Source organism: Capra hircus, chromosome 16 (genome assembly GCF_001704415.2).
Source record: "Capra hircus breed San Clemente chromosome 16, ASM170441v1, whole genome shotgun sequence".
NCBI classification, from domain to species: domain Eukaryota; kingdom Metazoa; phylum Chordata; class Mammalia; order Artiodactyla; family Bovidae; genus Capra; species Capra hircus.
Window position 1 is genome coordinate 26,854,504 of NC_030823.1, and position 18,381 is coordinate 26,872,884.

The 18,381-nt window shown below is 36.8% G+C and overlaps 1 protein-coding gene across 1 annotated transcript in view; it reads left to right on the top strand.

Annotated features, from left to right (window-relative positions):
- The window catches only part of DNAH14 (dynein axonemal heavy chain 14), a 398,456-nt gene that overhangs the window by 254,503 nt on the left and 125,572 nt on the right, over positions 1-18,381 (top strand). The window contains exons 48-54 of the mRNA XM_018059938.1: positions 1,265-1,400; positions 2,958-3,019; positions 4,400-4,584; positions 6,261-6,389; positions 9,246-9,383; positions 10,368-10,535; positions 11,809-11,979. Of these exons, the coding sequence (XP_017915427.1) occupies positions 1,265-1,400; positions 2,958-3,019; positions 4,400-4,584; positions 6,261-6,389; positions 9,246-9,383; positions 10,368-10,535; positions 11,809-11,979 (989 nt within the window). The remainder of the gene's footprint in view (positions 1-1,264; positions 1,401-2,957; positions 3,020-4,399; positions 4,585-6,260; positions 6,390-9,245; positions 9,384-10,367; positions 10,536-11,808; positions 11,980-18,381) is intronic.

Here is an 18,381-nt window from a genome sequence, read left to right on the forward strand (position 1 = left end):
TAATTTCAGAGTTAGGAAGAGCTTAATTGTTATGTAGTCCAAATATTTTATTTTACAAGTGGGAAAAAATATGCCCTGAAAAGATTTAGTACCTCTTTCAATATACATTCTTACTAACAATGTATGAATTCCCATTTCCCCAGGTTTGCCAATTTTTGCTGTTTAGTCTCTAAGTTATGTTTGACTCTTTTTGACCACAGGGACTGTAGTCTGCCAGGCTCCTCTCTCCATGGGATTTCCCAGTCAAGAATACTGGAATGGGTTGCCATTTCCTTCTCCAGGGGATCTTCCTTACCCAGGGATCGAACACACATCTGTTACACTGCAGGCGGATTCTTCATTGCTGAGCCACCAGGGAAACCCTGTTTGCCAATACAGAACATTATAAACCTTTCCCCTCTTTTCATTACCTTCAAGGCAAATTCCAGAAGTAGAGCTATTGGATTAATATAAGCATGGCCTACAGGGCCTCTGGGCTAAGGTCCTTAGCGGGCCATTGGCATCACTGATTCACTTCAGTTTACACACATAACTACATGCAAGTCAAAAACAAAAAGAAGCTGCCTGATTTTAAGAAAACGTGTACACGTAATTCCTCAACCCGTTGTTAAAATATTTCAACCCTTTACCTTTGTCAAAGGAGAAATTCAAGACAGATTCTACTCTTTCTTAACATTTATTTCAATCCATTCAGTTATCTTTTCTAAGTCGTATTGCCTTTCACCAAAGGCAATAGTATCACTTTCCCAGTTCTGTATTCAAAGTATTCAAGCAAAATGAAGCTGGAAGTCTCAGATAATTCATACCTTGCTTTCAGTTTGGTCAAAGGAAATTCTTAGTTTTACTTAATATTTGGTAAATTATAGGGTCATAATTTTCTGTTCTGTTGCAATAAATCACTAGTCATCAGATTTGTCTCCCAGATTGCGTTGGCAAAAAATTTCAGGGAAAAATAATTTCATGTAGTAGTTGTGCTGTGCTGTAAGCAAAAAGGTTTGCCATAGATGTAAATGAACATTAGATTAAAGATAATGATTAACTCCTAATCTTTTCTTTTTAGAAAGATGTAAATAACTCAAATGATTTTGAGAGGTTTACATACTAACTTGTTTACCCATTCTTAACCACATTTTTTTAAATGGAAGAGCAAAAATACAGTTTTCATGCAATTCTCAAATATCAAATGTTATTGTTTCATTTTAATATGTTAGCATATACTAATTTTCTTGTATATAAATCTAATTTAACATATTTTTCCCCTTAGGAGACTTTGGAGTTGGAAAAACTGCTGCCATTAATCAAATGCTTGAAAAGTTAGAGGGCTCAGGAGCATTTGATGTGAAATATGGATCAATTTTAGGAGAAGTCTTATTATATAATGAAATTAAAAAATCAAGGTTGTATACATTAAACTCTAAATTTGATTTGTCTGGTAAAAACATAGTTTGCCTTAATGTATAACTGTACCATGTTTTAAAGAAGCAAACCTGTTATGTGAAAATGCAAAATTATTCAAAAGAGAAGTGAGAAGAATATCTCTACTTTTCCAGAGTATTAACAACTAGATTAATTTCTTTAAGTGAAAATTTCTTACATTTATTTTAAATAAAAAACTAAATTTAAGATCTCAGTTTGTTCTACATAACAAAGTACAATTACAAGCTATTTTCCTTCCTGGAAAAATGCAACTAAAACATACAAATATGATGTAGCATATATCTGGGATTTTAGTTTTTGGTTTTTGCATTAAACATAAATTTCCTTCTTATCAAATATAAAAAGTATTCTTTATGAAGAACTTTGTCATTCTGTGTCTCTTCCTGAGGGAAAAAAAGTAATGAAAAAGAAATCTAAATTGTGCAAATAAAGATTGTGTTTCAAGTTGATTCTGATTCTGTTAAAATATTAGAGAAGCCCAACATTGTTTGAATTGAATAAGAAACTGTAATTATGGAGATATCCATATTTCCTCTAATCATGAGTCTTATATGTCCAACGACCTATGTCACATGTATACTTGGATATCTCCTGAACATCTCTACAGTAACATAGACAAAGTATAAGTCTTGATTTCTCTTCCAAATCAATTCTTCCTCCAATGTGTCTCACTGCAATTAATGAGACCCAGTTATTCAAGCCTGAAGCTTACAAATCATCTCTGAATTCCCCCTTTTCGCCTCACCTGCCCATCCCCAATAACCTGTCTGATTCCTCCCAACCTCTGTGTCCCCATTTTCCTCTGCTGCATAGCCAGTCTTCTATTAGTCAAGTCTGTGCTGTCTTCAAAATACATCTGAATTCCTCTGCTTCTTTTTATTCAATGTCACTTTTAGTCCAAGCCACCATAATCTACTTCTCACACTGATGATTTTGGAATATTAATAGTATCCTTCTACACCTAAATAAGGCCTTAAAAAGGCAGAGAAATAATTTTTGAAGCATTTAATACAATAAGAATCTTTCCTTATCTGAAATATGATAATCAAAAATAATAGAGTCTAAAAAAGTTAATTTTACTATATGTTCAGTATTTAAACTGAAGTGACCATAAAGAAAGATAACATAAAAAAAAAAAAAAAGAAACCCCTGAAGACAAAATCAAAATAAAGGTGAATGGGCCTTTTGTTGAGTGAGCCATTAGGCAAAATACATTTTATAAAGGGACAAGAGAGTTGATAGCTTACCATCCAAAGAAAATATCCTATAGCCTGGCATTTTAAGAATTTGTTCAGTTTGTTTTTTAAGAGTAAGCCCATGTTTTGTTAAATTCGAATATCAATTCTAATGGTAACTAATTTTATCTTTCAAACTGTGAACAGGAAAAAGTGTATAGTTGTTTCCTAGTAGGCAATAAGAGTAAAATCAGCCAAACCTTGATACTTTCACTATATTTTGTTCAATTGACTACAATGGTAAATAAGCTAATTTTGAATCCTTGAAACATTTTATTCCAATAGCTTCAAACAGAATATCAGCATCTTGCTTTCTGAAACTCATAAAACAGCAACTGGAGGTCTAGGTATGTATTACAGTAGTTTAAAAACCTTCCTATCTCAATCATATGCATGTCATTTCATACTGTCAAATATCTCAGAATAAAATTTTCAATTGTTAGTTTAAAATTTTAAATCTGAGAAACATCCTCTATCATCTGAAACTCTTCTACCCTACTTGAAAGCTAGAAAGAATGCTTATGGTAGAGGGATACTAAAATTGCTTACCAGAAAGCCAGTATCCTGGCTCATCAGTGGAAACAGACTAAGTCTAGAAGTAACTGAAAGCAATATCTGTCTATCCTGCTCTTTAATGCTTTTAGAAATACTGCAGTAGAAAAGTTGTGATTCTATAAGTGAGTGAAGTCGCTCAGTCGTGTCCGACTCTTTGTGACCCTGTGGCCTGTAGCCCACCAGGCTCCTCAGTCCATGGGACTCTCCAGGCAAGAATACTGGAGTGGGTTGCCATTTCCTTCTCCAGGGGATCTTCCCAACCCAGGGATCGAACCCAGGTCTCCCGCATTGCGGGCCGATGCTTTAACCTCTGAGCCACCAGGGAAGCCCCAGTTCTCAAACTGAGCTTCAGGAGCCTCAGCCTTAAAAATCTGATTTAGTAGAGGGAGGAGCAACTGCTCTGTTCTGAAGAGGAAAAGATGGGTGGTCCAGAGATAGCTATAGAATGGGAAAGGGAGTCTGGCCCCCAAATTCCTGCCAGAAGAGTTGTTTGGTTTTGTTTTTTACCAAAATAATCATCCATCCCAAATAATCCTTCTAGATGATGCTCATTCAAGGAACGAGTGCCTAATTTCAGTGCCTACCTGCTGCTTTTAGCGTTTCATGTGTAATTTTGTTATAAATATAGTATGTTGGAAATCTAAATATTTTAAAAGCAGAGAAAGTTATATGTGTGCATTTTGCATAAATAAAAAGAGGGTTCCATGAGTTTTCATGGATTTCCCAGGTGGCTCAGTAGTAAAGAATCCGCCTGCCAATGTAGGAGACGCAGGCTCGATCCCTGGGGCAGGAAGATTCCTTAGAGTAGGAAATGGCAACCCACTCCAGTATTCTTGCCTGAGAAATCCCACGGACAAAGGAACCTGGCAGGCTACAGTCCACGGGGTTGCAAAGGGTCGAACACACTGAGCAACTGAGCACACCTGGGTTTCACACTGTTCCATTTGACTGTGGTTGCAAAGAAACACTCTTAACCACACAAAAGTAAGGGAACACTTGGAAACATTTTGTAGTTGGCATTCCTTCTCTCACTGAAATGTCCTCAGAGTAGTTTCTTGGAAATGACAATAGTAGAGTAAAATTATGTGATTTTTTATATTTGTAATAACTTAGTAAAGCACAAATATTCTGAAAGTATTCTAACTTGACCTTTTCTATATGTGGCATCATAGATAAGATTACTAAAAAGGCAGAAGTTAAAACTGATGAAAGTTCATTTAAAAATAGTAATAAAGGAATTATAGTCTCTGCGATAAATTTTAACATCAATACATCAGCTGCCAGAACTAAGGAGATGATTCTTAAGAAGTTAGTAAGAAGAACTAAAGACTCTCTTGGAGCACCAAAAAACAATAGGGTAAAACATCTCCCTAATATGCTTATACTAATATGCTTATACTACTCAAGTGATAGTGACTTACTTTAATTAATACTAATATATGGGGAAAGACAAGTGTAACTACACTCCTGAACATGACTAGAAAATTCACTTTATAATGGAAACTTTGGTTTCCAGATCAATATAACTCCATTTACAACATGAAGAATTGTACTGATTCAAAATTATTAAGGCCCAAAGAAGCTACTGGAATCTGAATTAAATGTGAGTAGATAAGGCCAGAAAATGAGTTAGATGTCAGTGACCTTTTACTGTATATGTCAGCACATTTTTTTCCAAAAGAAAGGGAGAGAAGTTTGTGATATCCACAGCATCGAGGAAAGGTACTAAGAGAATAGCTTTGCAATAACTTGGACAACTCCTACTTCCTTGAAGTGGTATTGGGTGTTCCTTATTTTTATTGTCAGTCTGCTTGGTGCATTACTAACTGTCCACTTGTTGAAATAAACCCTCTGTCACAACGGAAATTTACAATCAGTGATTCCAGTCGTTTCCTAAAATAAGCTGAAGGTCAAGATTCAGGATTGATTAGTAAGAAAATCACATGAGGGCCCGTAAGAACCCCTGAGTTTAACCCCTGTGCCCATCAACTTCGAGAGCTTTCAAGGGTTTGATTCAGGTTTCCCTTCCTTAATTTTAACTGAAGATTTAAATAAACTTTATGACTCTTTACTTAATTGGGTATGTCTTAAGGATTTTGAAAAGAATAATAATTGGTCAACCTAATCACAGAAATGAAAAATGCAAAATTTTGGTCAAATTGGTTTACCTATAATTACCCAGTTTGTGATAGAGGGCAGAGTATCTTACCCAAAAAAGATGATATTGATATGATAGTTAACAAATTATGTAATTAGATAATTCAAAATAAATGGCTATCTGTATTTTTCAAATCTTTTCTTGTTTTACAAAGATTAAAGCAATCTAAAGGGGCTAATTCATGTGAAATAATTAATACAATCAGTACACTTAAATGCATAATAGTTTCAAAGGTAGAAAGTAACACAGGTTTGAAAACTGGGAATGTACCTGACTTTTCTGCTGGTTGCCCCTGACAACAGCATTTGCAGCAGAATTTCAAGAGTCTAGTTCCCGATAACAATTTTATTCCTAAATCAGGACACATGTTAAATAAATAATGAAATACCTAAAACAGTGCATTGCCAATAGCAGGCATGCAGTCGGTAAATTCTGCATGAATAATATCCACATTCCTGTGTAATAGCCTTGATAAGATTACTTTAAAGTGAAGTCACTCAGTCGTGTCCGACTCTTTGTGACCCTGTGGACTGTAGCCCACCAAGCTCCTCCGTCCATGGGATTCTCCAGGCGAGAATACTGGAGTGGGCTGCCATTGCCTTCTCCATTGTCCACCATCAAATACATTTCTAACTATAATTAGATATAATTATTGGAAGTCTATAGAGAATGAGTAGTTTCCACTATTTTGAGAGATTACTGTTTTCTAAAATCATATCTTCAAAATAGAATTTGGTCATCTGCTTTTTAATAGAAAACTACACGTCATTACATATAATTTTCTTCTTAGTATATTCTTAGCATAGCATATTTAATATTCCTAATTCATAAATCGAGTTTAATATGTGTTTTTAAAACCTTTTGTCTTCTTTAAGATTGTAATTTTTATTGATGATCTGAATATGCCAGAATCAGATATGTATGGAACACAGCCACCCCTGGAGTTAATCAGACAATTATTAGATATGGGAGGAATTTATGATACTGAAAAAGTTACATGGAAGGTACAGTTTATACTAAGATTTTCTTCATGTTAACTGTTGTTATGTAACAATAAGTTAAATATTTCTAACAATGTTGAGTGAGTTAAATAAGATATTTAGAAAATCTAGTCAAATGGACATAAAGCTGAAATCTTAATTTAACAATTGTAATTACATCTTGCAATTCAGCACAAGTCTATGGGTTCACAGAAATTCTACTTTTAGTAGGATTAAATCTTAATAAAAATTGCAATAGGTTTGGTTTCTGAGTCAAAAACATGCTCACTACTGTTAAACACATTAATAGTTATTCAGATTTTTCAGTGCCTCAGCAACTATTGCATATGAGAAAAGCTAGTGAAAATGTGGCTTAAGAAATACATTCTTAATCTCTATGTAAGACTCTTTCGCATCTTTATTTTCAAGAACATAAAAGAATTTTCAGACCTTACATACAGGGTCAAAAAAATTCCAAAGAGATATTTTTATGTAATTATTTTTGATTCATTGAGCTCAATCAGAAGGGTTTAATGTTTTAAAAAGTAAATGTACTTTTCTCCTTATTTGGTTCCTTCACTGGAAACGCTGGTTTCTAGAACCGACTTTATCATTTCAATTTCCTGAGCCTTGTTTCCTCATCTGTAAAATTAGATGGTTGTTTCATGTCTCAGATAAACTTGGTCCTAGGATCCTGGATGACATACACTTGCTGGTGAGTGACATCAACTCAGATACCACTCAAACTGTCTAAATCAACCATCAACCCAAGGCAGAGAGCAGAATGGAGATGCAGGCCCCCAGGAAGAATCCAGGAGACTGGGATAAAAAGAAGGCAAGAAATGGGTGTGAATGCACAACCTAAAGAATTTTCTTGAAGTGACATGAAAATAATGAGGCAGCCTCTTAATGGTATTTCTAAGGCCTTAGGCATGAACATATGCAGGAAAAAACTGAAAATACCCCATCATGTGTAAACTGTATTATTTCGTTATGATTCCAGCTTTACAATGCCATGTTGTAACATGTCAAAATACTACGTAAGCAGTCAAACTTCTTCTCACCCAGCTAATCCTCTCTTCTCTATAGACCCATTCACCAGGCTTTTCTCCTCATTTCTCACTTATTACCAGAATCCTTTTCACAAGCCTCAGTAACATATTCTTTATTTTCTAATGACTCGGGGCGGAAATCAGGGCTATTTCCAGATGACATTTAGAAGGCCTCCTAGAAGTAACATGTCTTGGAATTATATTTAGGATGGGTTACTTCTTATATGCAGAGTACATCATGCAAAATGCTGGGCTGTATTCTGGCATTACAGTTTCAAAAGCTGAAATCAAGATTGCCTGGAGAAATATGAACAACCTCAGATATGCAGATGATACCACTCTAATGTCAGAAAGCGAAGAGGCACTGAAGAGCCTCTTGATGATGGTGAAAGAAGAGAGTGAAAAATCTGGCTTAAAATTCCACATTCAAAAAAGTAAGATCATGGCAGCTGGTCCCATTACTTCATGGCAGAGATTGGGAAAAAGTGGAAGCAGTGACAGATTTTACTTTCTTGGACTCCAAAATCACTGCAGATGGTGACTGAAGCCATGAAATTTAAAGGCAATTGCTCCTTGGAAGAAAAGCTATGACAAACCTAGACAGTATATTAAAAAGCAGAGACATCACTTTGCTGACAAGAGTCTGTATAGTCAAAGCTATAGTTTTTCAAGTAGTCATGTACGTATGTGAGAGTTGGACTATAAAGAAGGCTGAGCTCCGAAGAATTGACGCTTTCGAATTGTGGTGTTGGAGAAGACTCTTGAGAGTCCCTTGGACAGCAGGGAGATCGAAATTGGTCCTGAATATTCATTGGTAGGACTGTTGCTAAAGCTCCAATACTTTGGCCACCTGATGTGAAGAGCCACACCCTGATGCTGAGAAACATTGAGGGCAATCGGAGAAAGGGACGACAGAGGGTGAGATGGTTGGATGGCATCATCGACTCAATGGACATGAGTTTGAGCAAACTCCGGGATATAGTATAGGACAGGAAGGCCTGGTGTGCTGCAGTCCATGGGGTTTTAGAGCATCAGACACCACTTCACAACCGAACAACAGCAACAACTTCTAAGAAGACAGACTTAATACTGTCATTGATAAGGACAGAGTAAAGTGATAAGGTAAGGTGATTAATAGTTAATCCCACTAAGGAATCATAAGTATTAATAAAGGAAAAAGTATGGGAGACCCCTGGAAGTTAATGGTCATTCAAGAAAGCAGGTTTGTTTAACCACAAAGCCGTGTAACAGAAGTGTGAGACATGCCCCAAAACAAAACAACAAGTTGTTGATTGCGAAGACATGTTTCTCTGTGCACACTAATCACAAAAATATAGAGACAAGGTGACATTATACCAAAACCTCATATGATTTACCATTTTTAACATAGACCACCTTTCTGCTGATTTGAATAGTGCAATGACAGTCCCATTTTCACCGTGTAGGGACAAGAAAGCTTCCACACCTGATGAGGAGGAACTGATGATGGTAGCCTGACATCTACTCAAGAATGAGGAAGAATGTGGTCTTTTCCCACTCCCCACTTTTCCCTTGATTGTAAAACTATAGCCTACTAAGTTCTGGGTGAGGCATCCTCCTGCCCACCTGCTTGTTAACCTCACAAGCATCCTATTCTAATAAATCACTCATCACTTTGCCTCTTGTTAAATTCTTTCTACACTGAGACATAAAGAACCAGAGCTCCTCAGAGCCCCCAGTGTGCCTAAACATTAAAAACCTTTTGTCCTTTTGGAGCTGGGAAATAGGTATATATGTTTCACTTTCTATAGATACATTCAGTTACTCTTCCTTTTTACTCTTCCCGCAGAATATCCAAGATCTCTCTCTAGTTGCAGCTTGTGTTTTTCCAGTTAGTAGGAGGTATATTAGCCCACGTCTGCTCAAACATTTTTCCATTCTGGTATTGCCTCATCTCCCACAAACTGCCATAAAAACTATTTTCCAGGTAATACATCTAATTTATTTTCTAGAAAAAAAAAACAAAATTAATTATATAGTATAAGGGAAAATATGAGAAATTAAAACCACTAATATTAAGAGAAAATTCTCTTAAGGGGATGGATTTTTTTCCCTCTGTATTTTCTGGCTTACTATTATAATTTGTCTCTAAATATAAAAAATGTAAGTTATTGTGCATAAGAAACACAGGTGGGGCATGTTTAATTAATGTTTAAAACAAATTCCAAGTCTTTTTTCTCAGCGATTCTAATCCAATATATCTGAGATGGAGCTCAGCAATCTGCATTGCCAAAAAGTACACTTGGATTTTTGCTAATATTTGTTTTTTATTTCCTTATAGAATAAAAAATTGAGAGAAGAAATTCTGAAATATCTTATTAGAAAAATGCCTCAATTTGAAACCTAGTTTGATTAGAAAAATATATGCAAGTTTACTAAATTCTTCAAAACTACTTATGTCTTTTTCTTTTTTATAACATAAAATTTAAAGATTATTTTTTTTAAATCTATTTTTCAAAAAGTACTTAGTAATTCTACAGGTGATAAATAATCTACACTTCAAAAAACCTGGTATAGAATATATACATATACCAATCTTAACTGAGATAATAGTTCTATCACTTTATATTTCTTCTAGTGACATCTCCCGGGCAACAAGGTTATGGAAGAATTTTCAGTATACTGGTATTATACACACAGGTGGAGCATCAGTTGTCCCCAGAAAACACATAACACAGGCCTCTAAATCTTTCACCAAACTAGGACCGATTGAAATGTTCCTCAGTTCTCAACATCCAGAATGTCTTTATACTAGTCTGGCATCTGGTTAAAATGAATTCTGATTGCTAACATTTTAAACAAAATTGATCTTCCATTATAGCATATACATCTCCTTTCTAGTAGGGATTAACTAAAAATAGTCTGTTCTTAAAAGTTTTGGCAAGCTAAATTATAAAATTTCTCTTTAAAGGTTCATTTGGGAATGTATTTCTCTATCAATAACTTTGCACCAGAAGTTCAGAAAACTAAGGATCAAATAATATCTTGCTGTCTAGCTGTATACTATCAAGTATGTCAGACTATGTTACCAACTCCAACAAAATGTCACTACATGTTTAATCTTCGAGATGTATTTAAGGTTTGTTTTAAAATTTCATTCTCTAACTTAAGTTTAAAATTCAACTTGAGAAAATGCAGTTTTACTGAACTGACTTTCTCTCTCTCTCCATTTCCCTACTCACTGATACTGTCAACACTTAATTGTTAGAAGGGGGAAAACAGAGCAATTCAAGTTGATTAGTTTTGCTGTTAGCAGCTTATCCTATAAGCCAGTTAAAAGGAATCATTAAAGTAATTCCATGCAGAGAATTCAATGATGAAACCTGTAAGACTGTTAAAAAGTAAAGCCAATCTACTGACACCAGGTTGTGGTGAATGAAAGTTCAGTGTTTATTGTAAGGCCATACAAGGAATCTGAGACAACTAGTGCTCAAGCATCTCCAACTCCCCAGAGGGTTTCAGCCAAGGACTTGTAAGGATCAGGTGAGGGTCTATGATCAGCTCGTGCAACATGCTCTGATTGGTTGATGGTGAGGTAACCAGGCCAGGTCACAGGGGTTAGCATTATCAATCCTTAGGCTCCAATAGGTCTGGGGCCTATGTTCTCCTGGTCATCAGTAGTAAATTATTCTATTTGGTGGGGGTTTTAGCATCTGTATAAAAATTAAAGAGTTGTGCATCTAGGTACTTCAAAGAGGAGCTAAAGCAGAGAATATGAGGGAGGGGTCTGTCCCCATCAGGGGACATACTGGCTAAGATTCTCATTAGGGAGAGAAATGACCAGGCTATAACATAGATTTTGGTTTTGCTTTATTTCTGAGAGTTTATTACAGCTCTCAGACAAATGAAAGCATGTATGCATTTCATAAACATGCTGAATTTTCACAAGCCTTGCTTTTACACCAGAGAATGTTGCCAACAGTGCTGATTTAGTCTAAGAATTTTCTGGATTAAAATGTTTTTTTTTTAAAATCTTTTTTTGGTTTGCTTTTTATCTCCATGCTATGAGACTTTAGCCCAAAATAGTACATATATTTGAAATGGGTTATAAATTTTTTAACCCAAATTGGCAGTCTTAGAACATTAAGAAGCATCACTTATCTCCAGCAATCCTGTGAGGAGTTTTTGAGCCCTCTCCTTCTAAGGGTGACACTATACAAGTTTTCTCTGGTTTATAACTTGTCCATCTCATCAGAAGTTCAGATTATCACTTGCAGGAATTGACAATCCTTGCCTGGGATTATTGCTCTATTTTTATAGAAACATAAACCTGCAAAAAAAAAAAAATGATGCTTTACTTTGCAATCTACCTGATAATGGTTTTTTAATTGTTGTTTTTAAATTCCTAATAGCTTCTTCTAGGTTTGCTGCAAGCTGACAAGTATGTTGTTAACTCCAAAGAGATGGCTGCTCTGTTCTTTGTTCATGAAGCCACCCGAGTGTTTCATGATCGCTTACTTGAACAAGCTGAACAGGTGCTTTTCTATCAGATTCTTTCGAAAGAACTTGAGAATTATTTTCAGGTAAAATAATTTTTAAAATTTTTGTAAATTGTATCTTGAGCAAAAGTGTTTTATAAACATCATCAGACATTTCTATGATGTTAACTAAAAACTTTATTAACAATTCCATTTTTTACTTGCAAATGTCTAAATAATTATAGATTTGGAACAACTGAAGTGATAAGGTCTTGATGCCTTTGAAAGTGAAAGGAAGAGAAGGCCCTCAGTCGTGTCCGACTCTTTGCAACCCCATGGACTGTATGGAAGCCTACCAGGCTTCTCAGTCCATGGGGTTTTTCCAGGCAAGAGTTCTAGAGTGGGTTGCCATTGCCTTCTCCAGGGGATCTTCCCCACCCAGGGATCGAACCCAGGTCTCCCACATTGCAGGCAGACGCTTTACCCTCTGAGCCACCAGGGAAGCCCACGTATTTGGCCTTTTAAGAGCCTTGAAATTTCTCATTTTCCTCCAGGACTGGCAGGCATGAACATTTTGACCCCTCACCCCTCTCCAGCCCTTTGAATTTTAGTTTGTGCATGCTTCTCTAGTCCAGGTCACAAAGGAAAGTGCTTCAGTAACTGATTCACTAACAGTTGTAACTAAATGAAGTGATGAGCTCAACTCCATTACCGTACCTCTCTGCTGCTACTGCTGCTGCCAAGTCGCTTCAGTCGTGTCCGACTCTGTGCAGCCCCATAGACAGCAGCCCACCAGGCTCCCCGGTCCCTGGGATTCTCCAGACAAGAACACTGGAGTGCGTTGCCATTTCCTTCTCCAATGCATGAAAGTGGGAAGTGACAGTGAAGTCGCTCAGTCGTGTCCGACTCTTAGCGACCCCATGGACTGCAGCCCACCAGGCTCCTCGGTCCATGGGATTTTCCAGGCTAGAGTACTGGAGTGGGGGCCATTGCCTTCTCCTAACTCCTCTCAATTCCTTTCCAAAGATGATGGCTCTTTTCTTTTTTCTCCTCTTTGGCAGCACTGTAGGAAATAAAATAAACTCAAAGATACAACTTTATTTACAACAGTGAGAAAGAAATTTGGAATACAAACTTTATGCATAGAGATACACATGCATGTAAGCCCAGCATACAACACAGATACATATATGTAAATCTCTGTCTTTATGTATACATACATTTGTATACACATATATTTTTTTCCTTTTATCTTTTTGCCATGCCATGTGGCATGTAGGATCTTAGTTCCCCAACCAGAGATTTAACCTGCACCCCCTAGATTGCCAGCATGGAGTCTTAACCACTGCACCACCAAGGAAGTCCCCATATATATTTTTTAGATAAATCACAAATTCAGAAATCTTTAAAAAAATTTTTTCTAGACACTCATCATTACTTTTCTTTAATCCAAGTTTCCTGCTCCTCAGCCTAGACTCTTCTTGGTATCATCATTCATGTTAACCCATAACACTTCTGCCCTCCAACTTTTTAAACATCTGGTAAACCAATCTTTTCACCAAGTAGCTATCTCCACGTCCACCAACAGCTCCATCTACTTATCCAGAGTGTCTCAGGGCTCTACCCAGGGTGCAGTTCTTCTTGTCCCTCTTTGGGGCTGCTCTTTGGTGATGCTTCACACTCATCTCACTCCTACTTTCCTTCACACAGGCAGTAGAATCTCCAGTCCTTTCTTTTCTCACTTTCCTTCCCTAACAACCTGAGAAGCAGTTGAATACAGAGGTACCAAACACAGGCTCTGCCCAAGTTCAAAGCCCAACCCTTCCATTTATGAGCTATGAAACCTGTAGCAAGTGACCCCCCTGTGTTTCGGTTTCCTCATCTCTAATGAAAAGGTTGTAATTGTACCTACTTCACAGGTGATAATTAAGGGCACTAACTTGTGTAAAGTGTTTACAATGGTTTCTGACACATGATAAGTGCTCAGTAAATGTAAGCTATCATTGTATTAAAAATGACCAGATCTTATATCTACTGTTCAAAGACAGGCTGGTGGTTTGGCAGAAAGAGCCTGAATGCTAGAATTAAAGCTTGGCTTGACTTCTAAATCTGTCTCATATTACTCAGGGTACTTCACTCTCAACATGAAAAACCATTTGCAAAACCATTTCCAGTCTTCCTTCACTGCATTCTATGTACTACCCTGATGACTGCTCCGCCCCTGGTGTTTCCTACCTCAATACTGATGCTATCATTCAAGCCTCCATCCATGTCAGAAATTTGAGCCCCTCACCTCATCCTTTGGCCAGTGCAGAATGGTCTCTGTTGTCCCTTCCTTTACTCATATAGGTCCCTTCCCTTGGCTCACTCCTGACCATCCTTCTAGATTCAGCTCATGCTTCCTCTTCTGCTGGTCTTCTCTAGCCTAAACCACATTGTTTCCAGATTAAATGTCTTTGTATTGTCATAGGACTATGGGGTTTTCCGATCCGTAGAACTAATTAGAATGTAATTGCCTATGTCTTTCTCTAACCGATGAATTCCATGAGAACAAAATCGTTGCTTTTTATCCCCACCTAAATCTCCAGAGTTTAACATCCTCCCTTACCCCTAGCTGGTACTTGATAAATACATCTGGGATGAATGAATTGATAAAGGAATGAATGAAAGAATGCAGAGACTTTGCTAAAATAACCATCTAAAGAGAGCTTATCTCTGTCCTGGGAGAAGATCCTAAATTCTTGCCTTATACATTCCAACTGCAATTTAGTTTCAAGACTTTGCTAGACCAAAGAATAGATGTAGAGGCAGTAGAAAATGAGTAAGCAAATACTTAGGGGAGACAGGTCTTTCCCTAGTAGGAGTTAGTCCCACAGACAGTAAGAACAGCTACGGTACCCCCAAATTAAAGAACTATTACCCAAACCTACTTTAAAAATTTAAGGATGTAAATTATTCCTGTAAGAATTTGGGTTTATACAATACCATTTAGTCAGTTGTTTGACTGCTTGACTTTTTAAATAGTAAAATGTGATAGCTCTAATAACAGTTAACACTTACAATGTGCCAGGCACTGTTTTAAAAGCTTTACCCATCATTACTCAATTAAATCTTCATAACATCTCTGTGATTTAAGTCCTGTTATAATCCTCATTTAACAAATGAAGAAGCTGAGGCAAAGTGAGATTAAGAATTTGCCCAAGGTTGCATAGTTAGTTAAGTGGTGGAGTCCGGGCTATCTGACTTCAGATAGTCTCTTAACCATCATTTCATATTGTCCCTCGACCTTCCTTTAGCCTTTTGCTTAAACAAACACCTTCTGAGAGCCTATTAAGAATTTCCAGGGCCAGACATCAACTGAGGTAAGTTCTAAAACCTCCATAGAACTAATGTAAGCCCTGCTTCCAAGCACCTTACAACCTAACAGGTGTAAGCGCTGTAACAGGCCCATCCACACACCACCATAGTAGGACAAAAGAAGAAAGAATAATTTTATCTCCCTAGTTTTAGGACGAGGGAAATGGTCAGACTTCAAAGAAGGGGTTAGCCCACGAACTTGGTCTGAAAGACAGGCAAGGGTTTGTCAAGTGAACCAAGAAAGCAAATATGGAAGCTTGCAAATCTATGATGGTGATTAACAATTGATTGAGGAAAGATTCTCTTCTTCAGATTGTTGGTGAGACCTCGTGTTATCAAAATGTTATTCCCACAGCAGCAGTTCTTAACCTAGAGACTATAGATTCTCAAAGAGTTCTTAAACAGAACTGTATTTCAGTGTATTTGGTTTCCTTTGCAACCCTTGCATTTTACTATATGTGTTTAAAATGTTATTCTTATGAGGAGTCCACAAGTTTCACTGTCAGAAGGGGGTCCATGGCGCAAAAAAAGGTTAAGAATCCCTGAGACCTAGACCTACTGTGCTAAGAACTTCTCTGATATAAGTACATTGTTTTAGTTTTGATAATAAGTAAAATTGTGCTATTAACAGTTTCTATTCAATCACCTTACAATAGATCCAATGGACCAAAGAAAAACTGATGAATGACCCAATTATATTTGTGGATTTCTTGGATGTAAACAAATCTCATAAAAAGAAGACCTATCAGTATACCAATGACTATAATAAACTTGCCGAAGTACTTACTGAATTCCAAATGAAGTTGAATTCAGCGTCTTTGGAGGTAGAGACACATACTATACAAAAATCTAAGGAATACTATTTTCAAATATATATTTATATATACACACACATATATATAGGCTTCCCTGGTAGCTCAATCAGTAAAGAATCTGCCTGCCAGTACAGAAGACTCAGGTTCATTCCCTGAGTTGGGAAGATCCCCTGGAGAAGGAAATGGCAACTCACTCCAGTATTCTTGCCTGGAGAATCCCCATGGACAGAGGAGCCTGGTGGGCTACAGTCCCTGGGATTGCAAAAAGTCGGACATGACTGAGTGACTAACACTACACATATGTATATGTGTATGTAAAATCAAATATTTTTGAGATGTATGTGTATGTATAAGAGCGAGAGAGATCAAAAAGTGTACCCTCAAATTTTAGTGAAGACCAGTAAAAGTGTAGGTTTATATTGTTCATCTTATTTTGCCTCGTCTAAATAAAAGGTGCACAACTGAGGCGGTAAAATGCTGAATTATTAAAGTTAAGGGAATCAAATGCAAGAGAGGGTGTGTCAACAAGTAGCAGCAATATAGCTGGGACTAATTCACAGTTTTTCCCATTGTGCTGTGCTTAGTCACTCAGTCGTGTCTGACTCTTTGCAACCCCATGAACTGTAGCCCTCCAGGCTCCTCTATCCACAGGGATTCTCCAGGCAAGAATACTGGAATGGGTTGCCATGTCCTCTTCCACGGGATCTTCCCAACTCAGGGATCCAGTCCAGGTCTCCCACATTGCAGGCGGATTCTTTACCATCTGAGCCACCAGGGAAGTCCAATGGGAAACTACATTCCCATTATAGTTATGAGCAAAGGTGATTTGGAACATAGACACCAACAAAGTCAGATACCATACACGGATTCCCTGAGGCTTGTTCTACCCCAAGACAGAGAAATAGAAAATCAGCCTGGATATTGCTGCTGTCCCCTTCATCTTCTTCCCTCAAGCCTATGCCCGCCTTCCAATCTTACTTATCAAAATATTGGCAAAAGGACAGTTCTCATTGTGCACACTTATTTTCCATAAATGTAAACTAGTTTATTGGGTCTAAATTATTGGATTATCAGATTAGTCATTCTCACTTCTATATCTTGTATGTAAAACCACAATGAACACTTAATTTTTCTGTGCCTATATCACTTTATTTTTTTCATTTCCCCTGGTAGATTTCTCATTCCTTGGTATTTTTCAAGGAAGCCATAGAACACATTGCAAGAGCTACAAGGATTCTTCGACAATCAGGAAGTCATATGTTACTGGTAAGAATTTAAATTTTTCAAATTTTTTTAGTATGCAAAATAAAAATTAAGGAAATTCAATAAAAATCTCTGCTTACAGAAATTTAATTTTTGCACGCTTTCTATTTATGAAAGCTCATATTCATTGACTCATATGACAAGATCCTTGTCCTCTCAAAAGTGTATAAAAGTTCACCAGCTATTTGTTTTTGGAAGGCATTTAATATGTAAAAACAGTGATGGGTCTGGCACCATCTCTAGCATATCTTCAGTATTAATACAGTGTCTGTGCAGGTGAACCTTGACTTCAAAAATAATACAATTCCTTGAACATTTATTTAGAAAAATGAACCATTGCACAAAATTTTACTGCTCATGAAGGCAAATGAGAGTTAAATTCTTGGAAATTCCTCCAATCCCTTAAATAGAGAAAAGCTTTCAGAAGGCTAAATAAAATCCAATGTATTCAGCCAATGATATGGCACATTATTATGACTATTTTTTTAAGTTAGTCATTCAAATTATGTTCTCAGATCACAAAAGAATTACTACTGGAATCAATAACAGGAAGAAATCTGGAGTATTCACAAATATGCAAAACCTTTGTAATACATTCCTAAATAAATAACCAATGGGTAAAAGAAGAAATCACAAGAGAAATTAGAAAATGCTTTGAGGTGAATGAAAACAAAAACACAACATACCAAAACAAAAAACAAACAAAAATAAACAACAACACAACATACCTAAAGTAGTGCTTCAAGGGAAATTTACTGCTACAAAGGCTTATATTTTATTTTATTTTAAATTTTTTATTTTATGTCGGAGTATAGCAGATCAATAAAGTTGAGATAGTTTCAAGTGGATAGCAAAGGGACCCAGCCTTACACATGTATATGTCCATTCTCCCCCAAACTCCCCTCCCATCCAGGCTGCCACATAAGATTGAGTAGTTCCCTGTGCTATATAGTAGGTCTTATTGGCTACCCATTTTACATATGGTGAAAGTGAAGTCGCTCAGCCACTCAGTCGTGTCCGACTCTTTGCAACCCCATGGACTGCAGCCTACCAGACTCCTCTGTCCATGAGA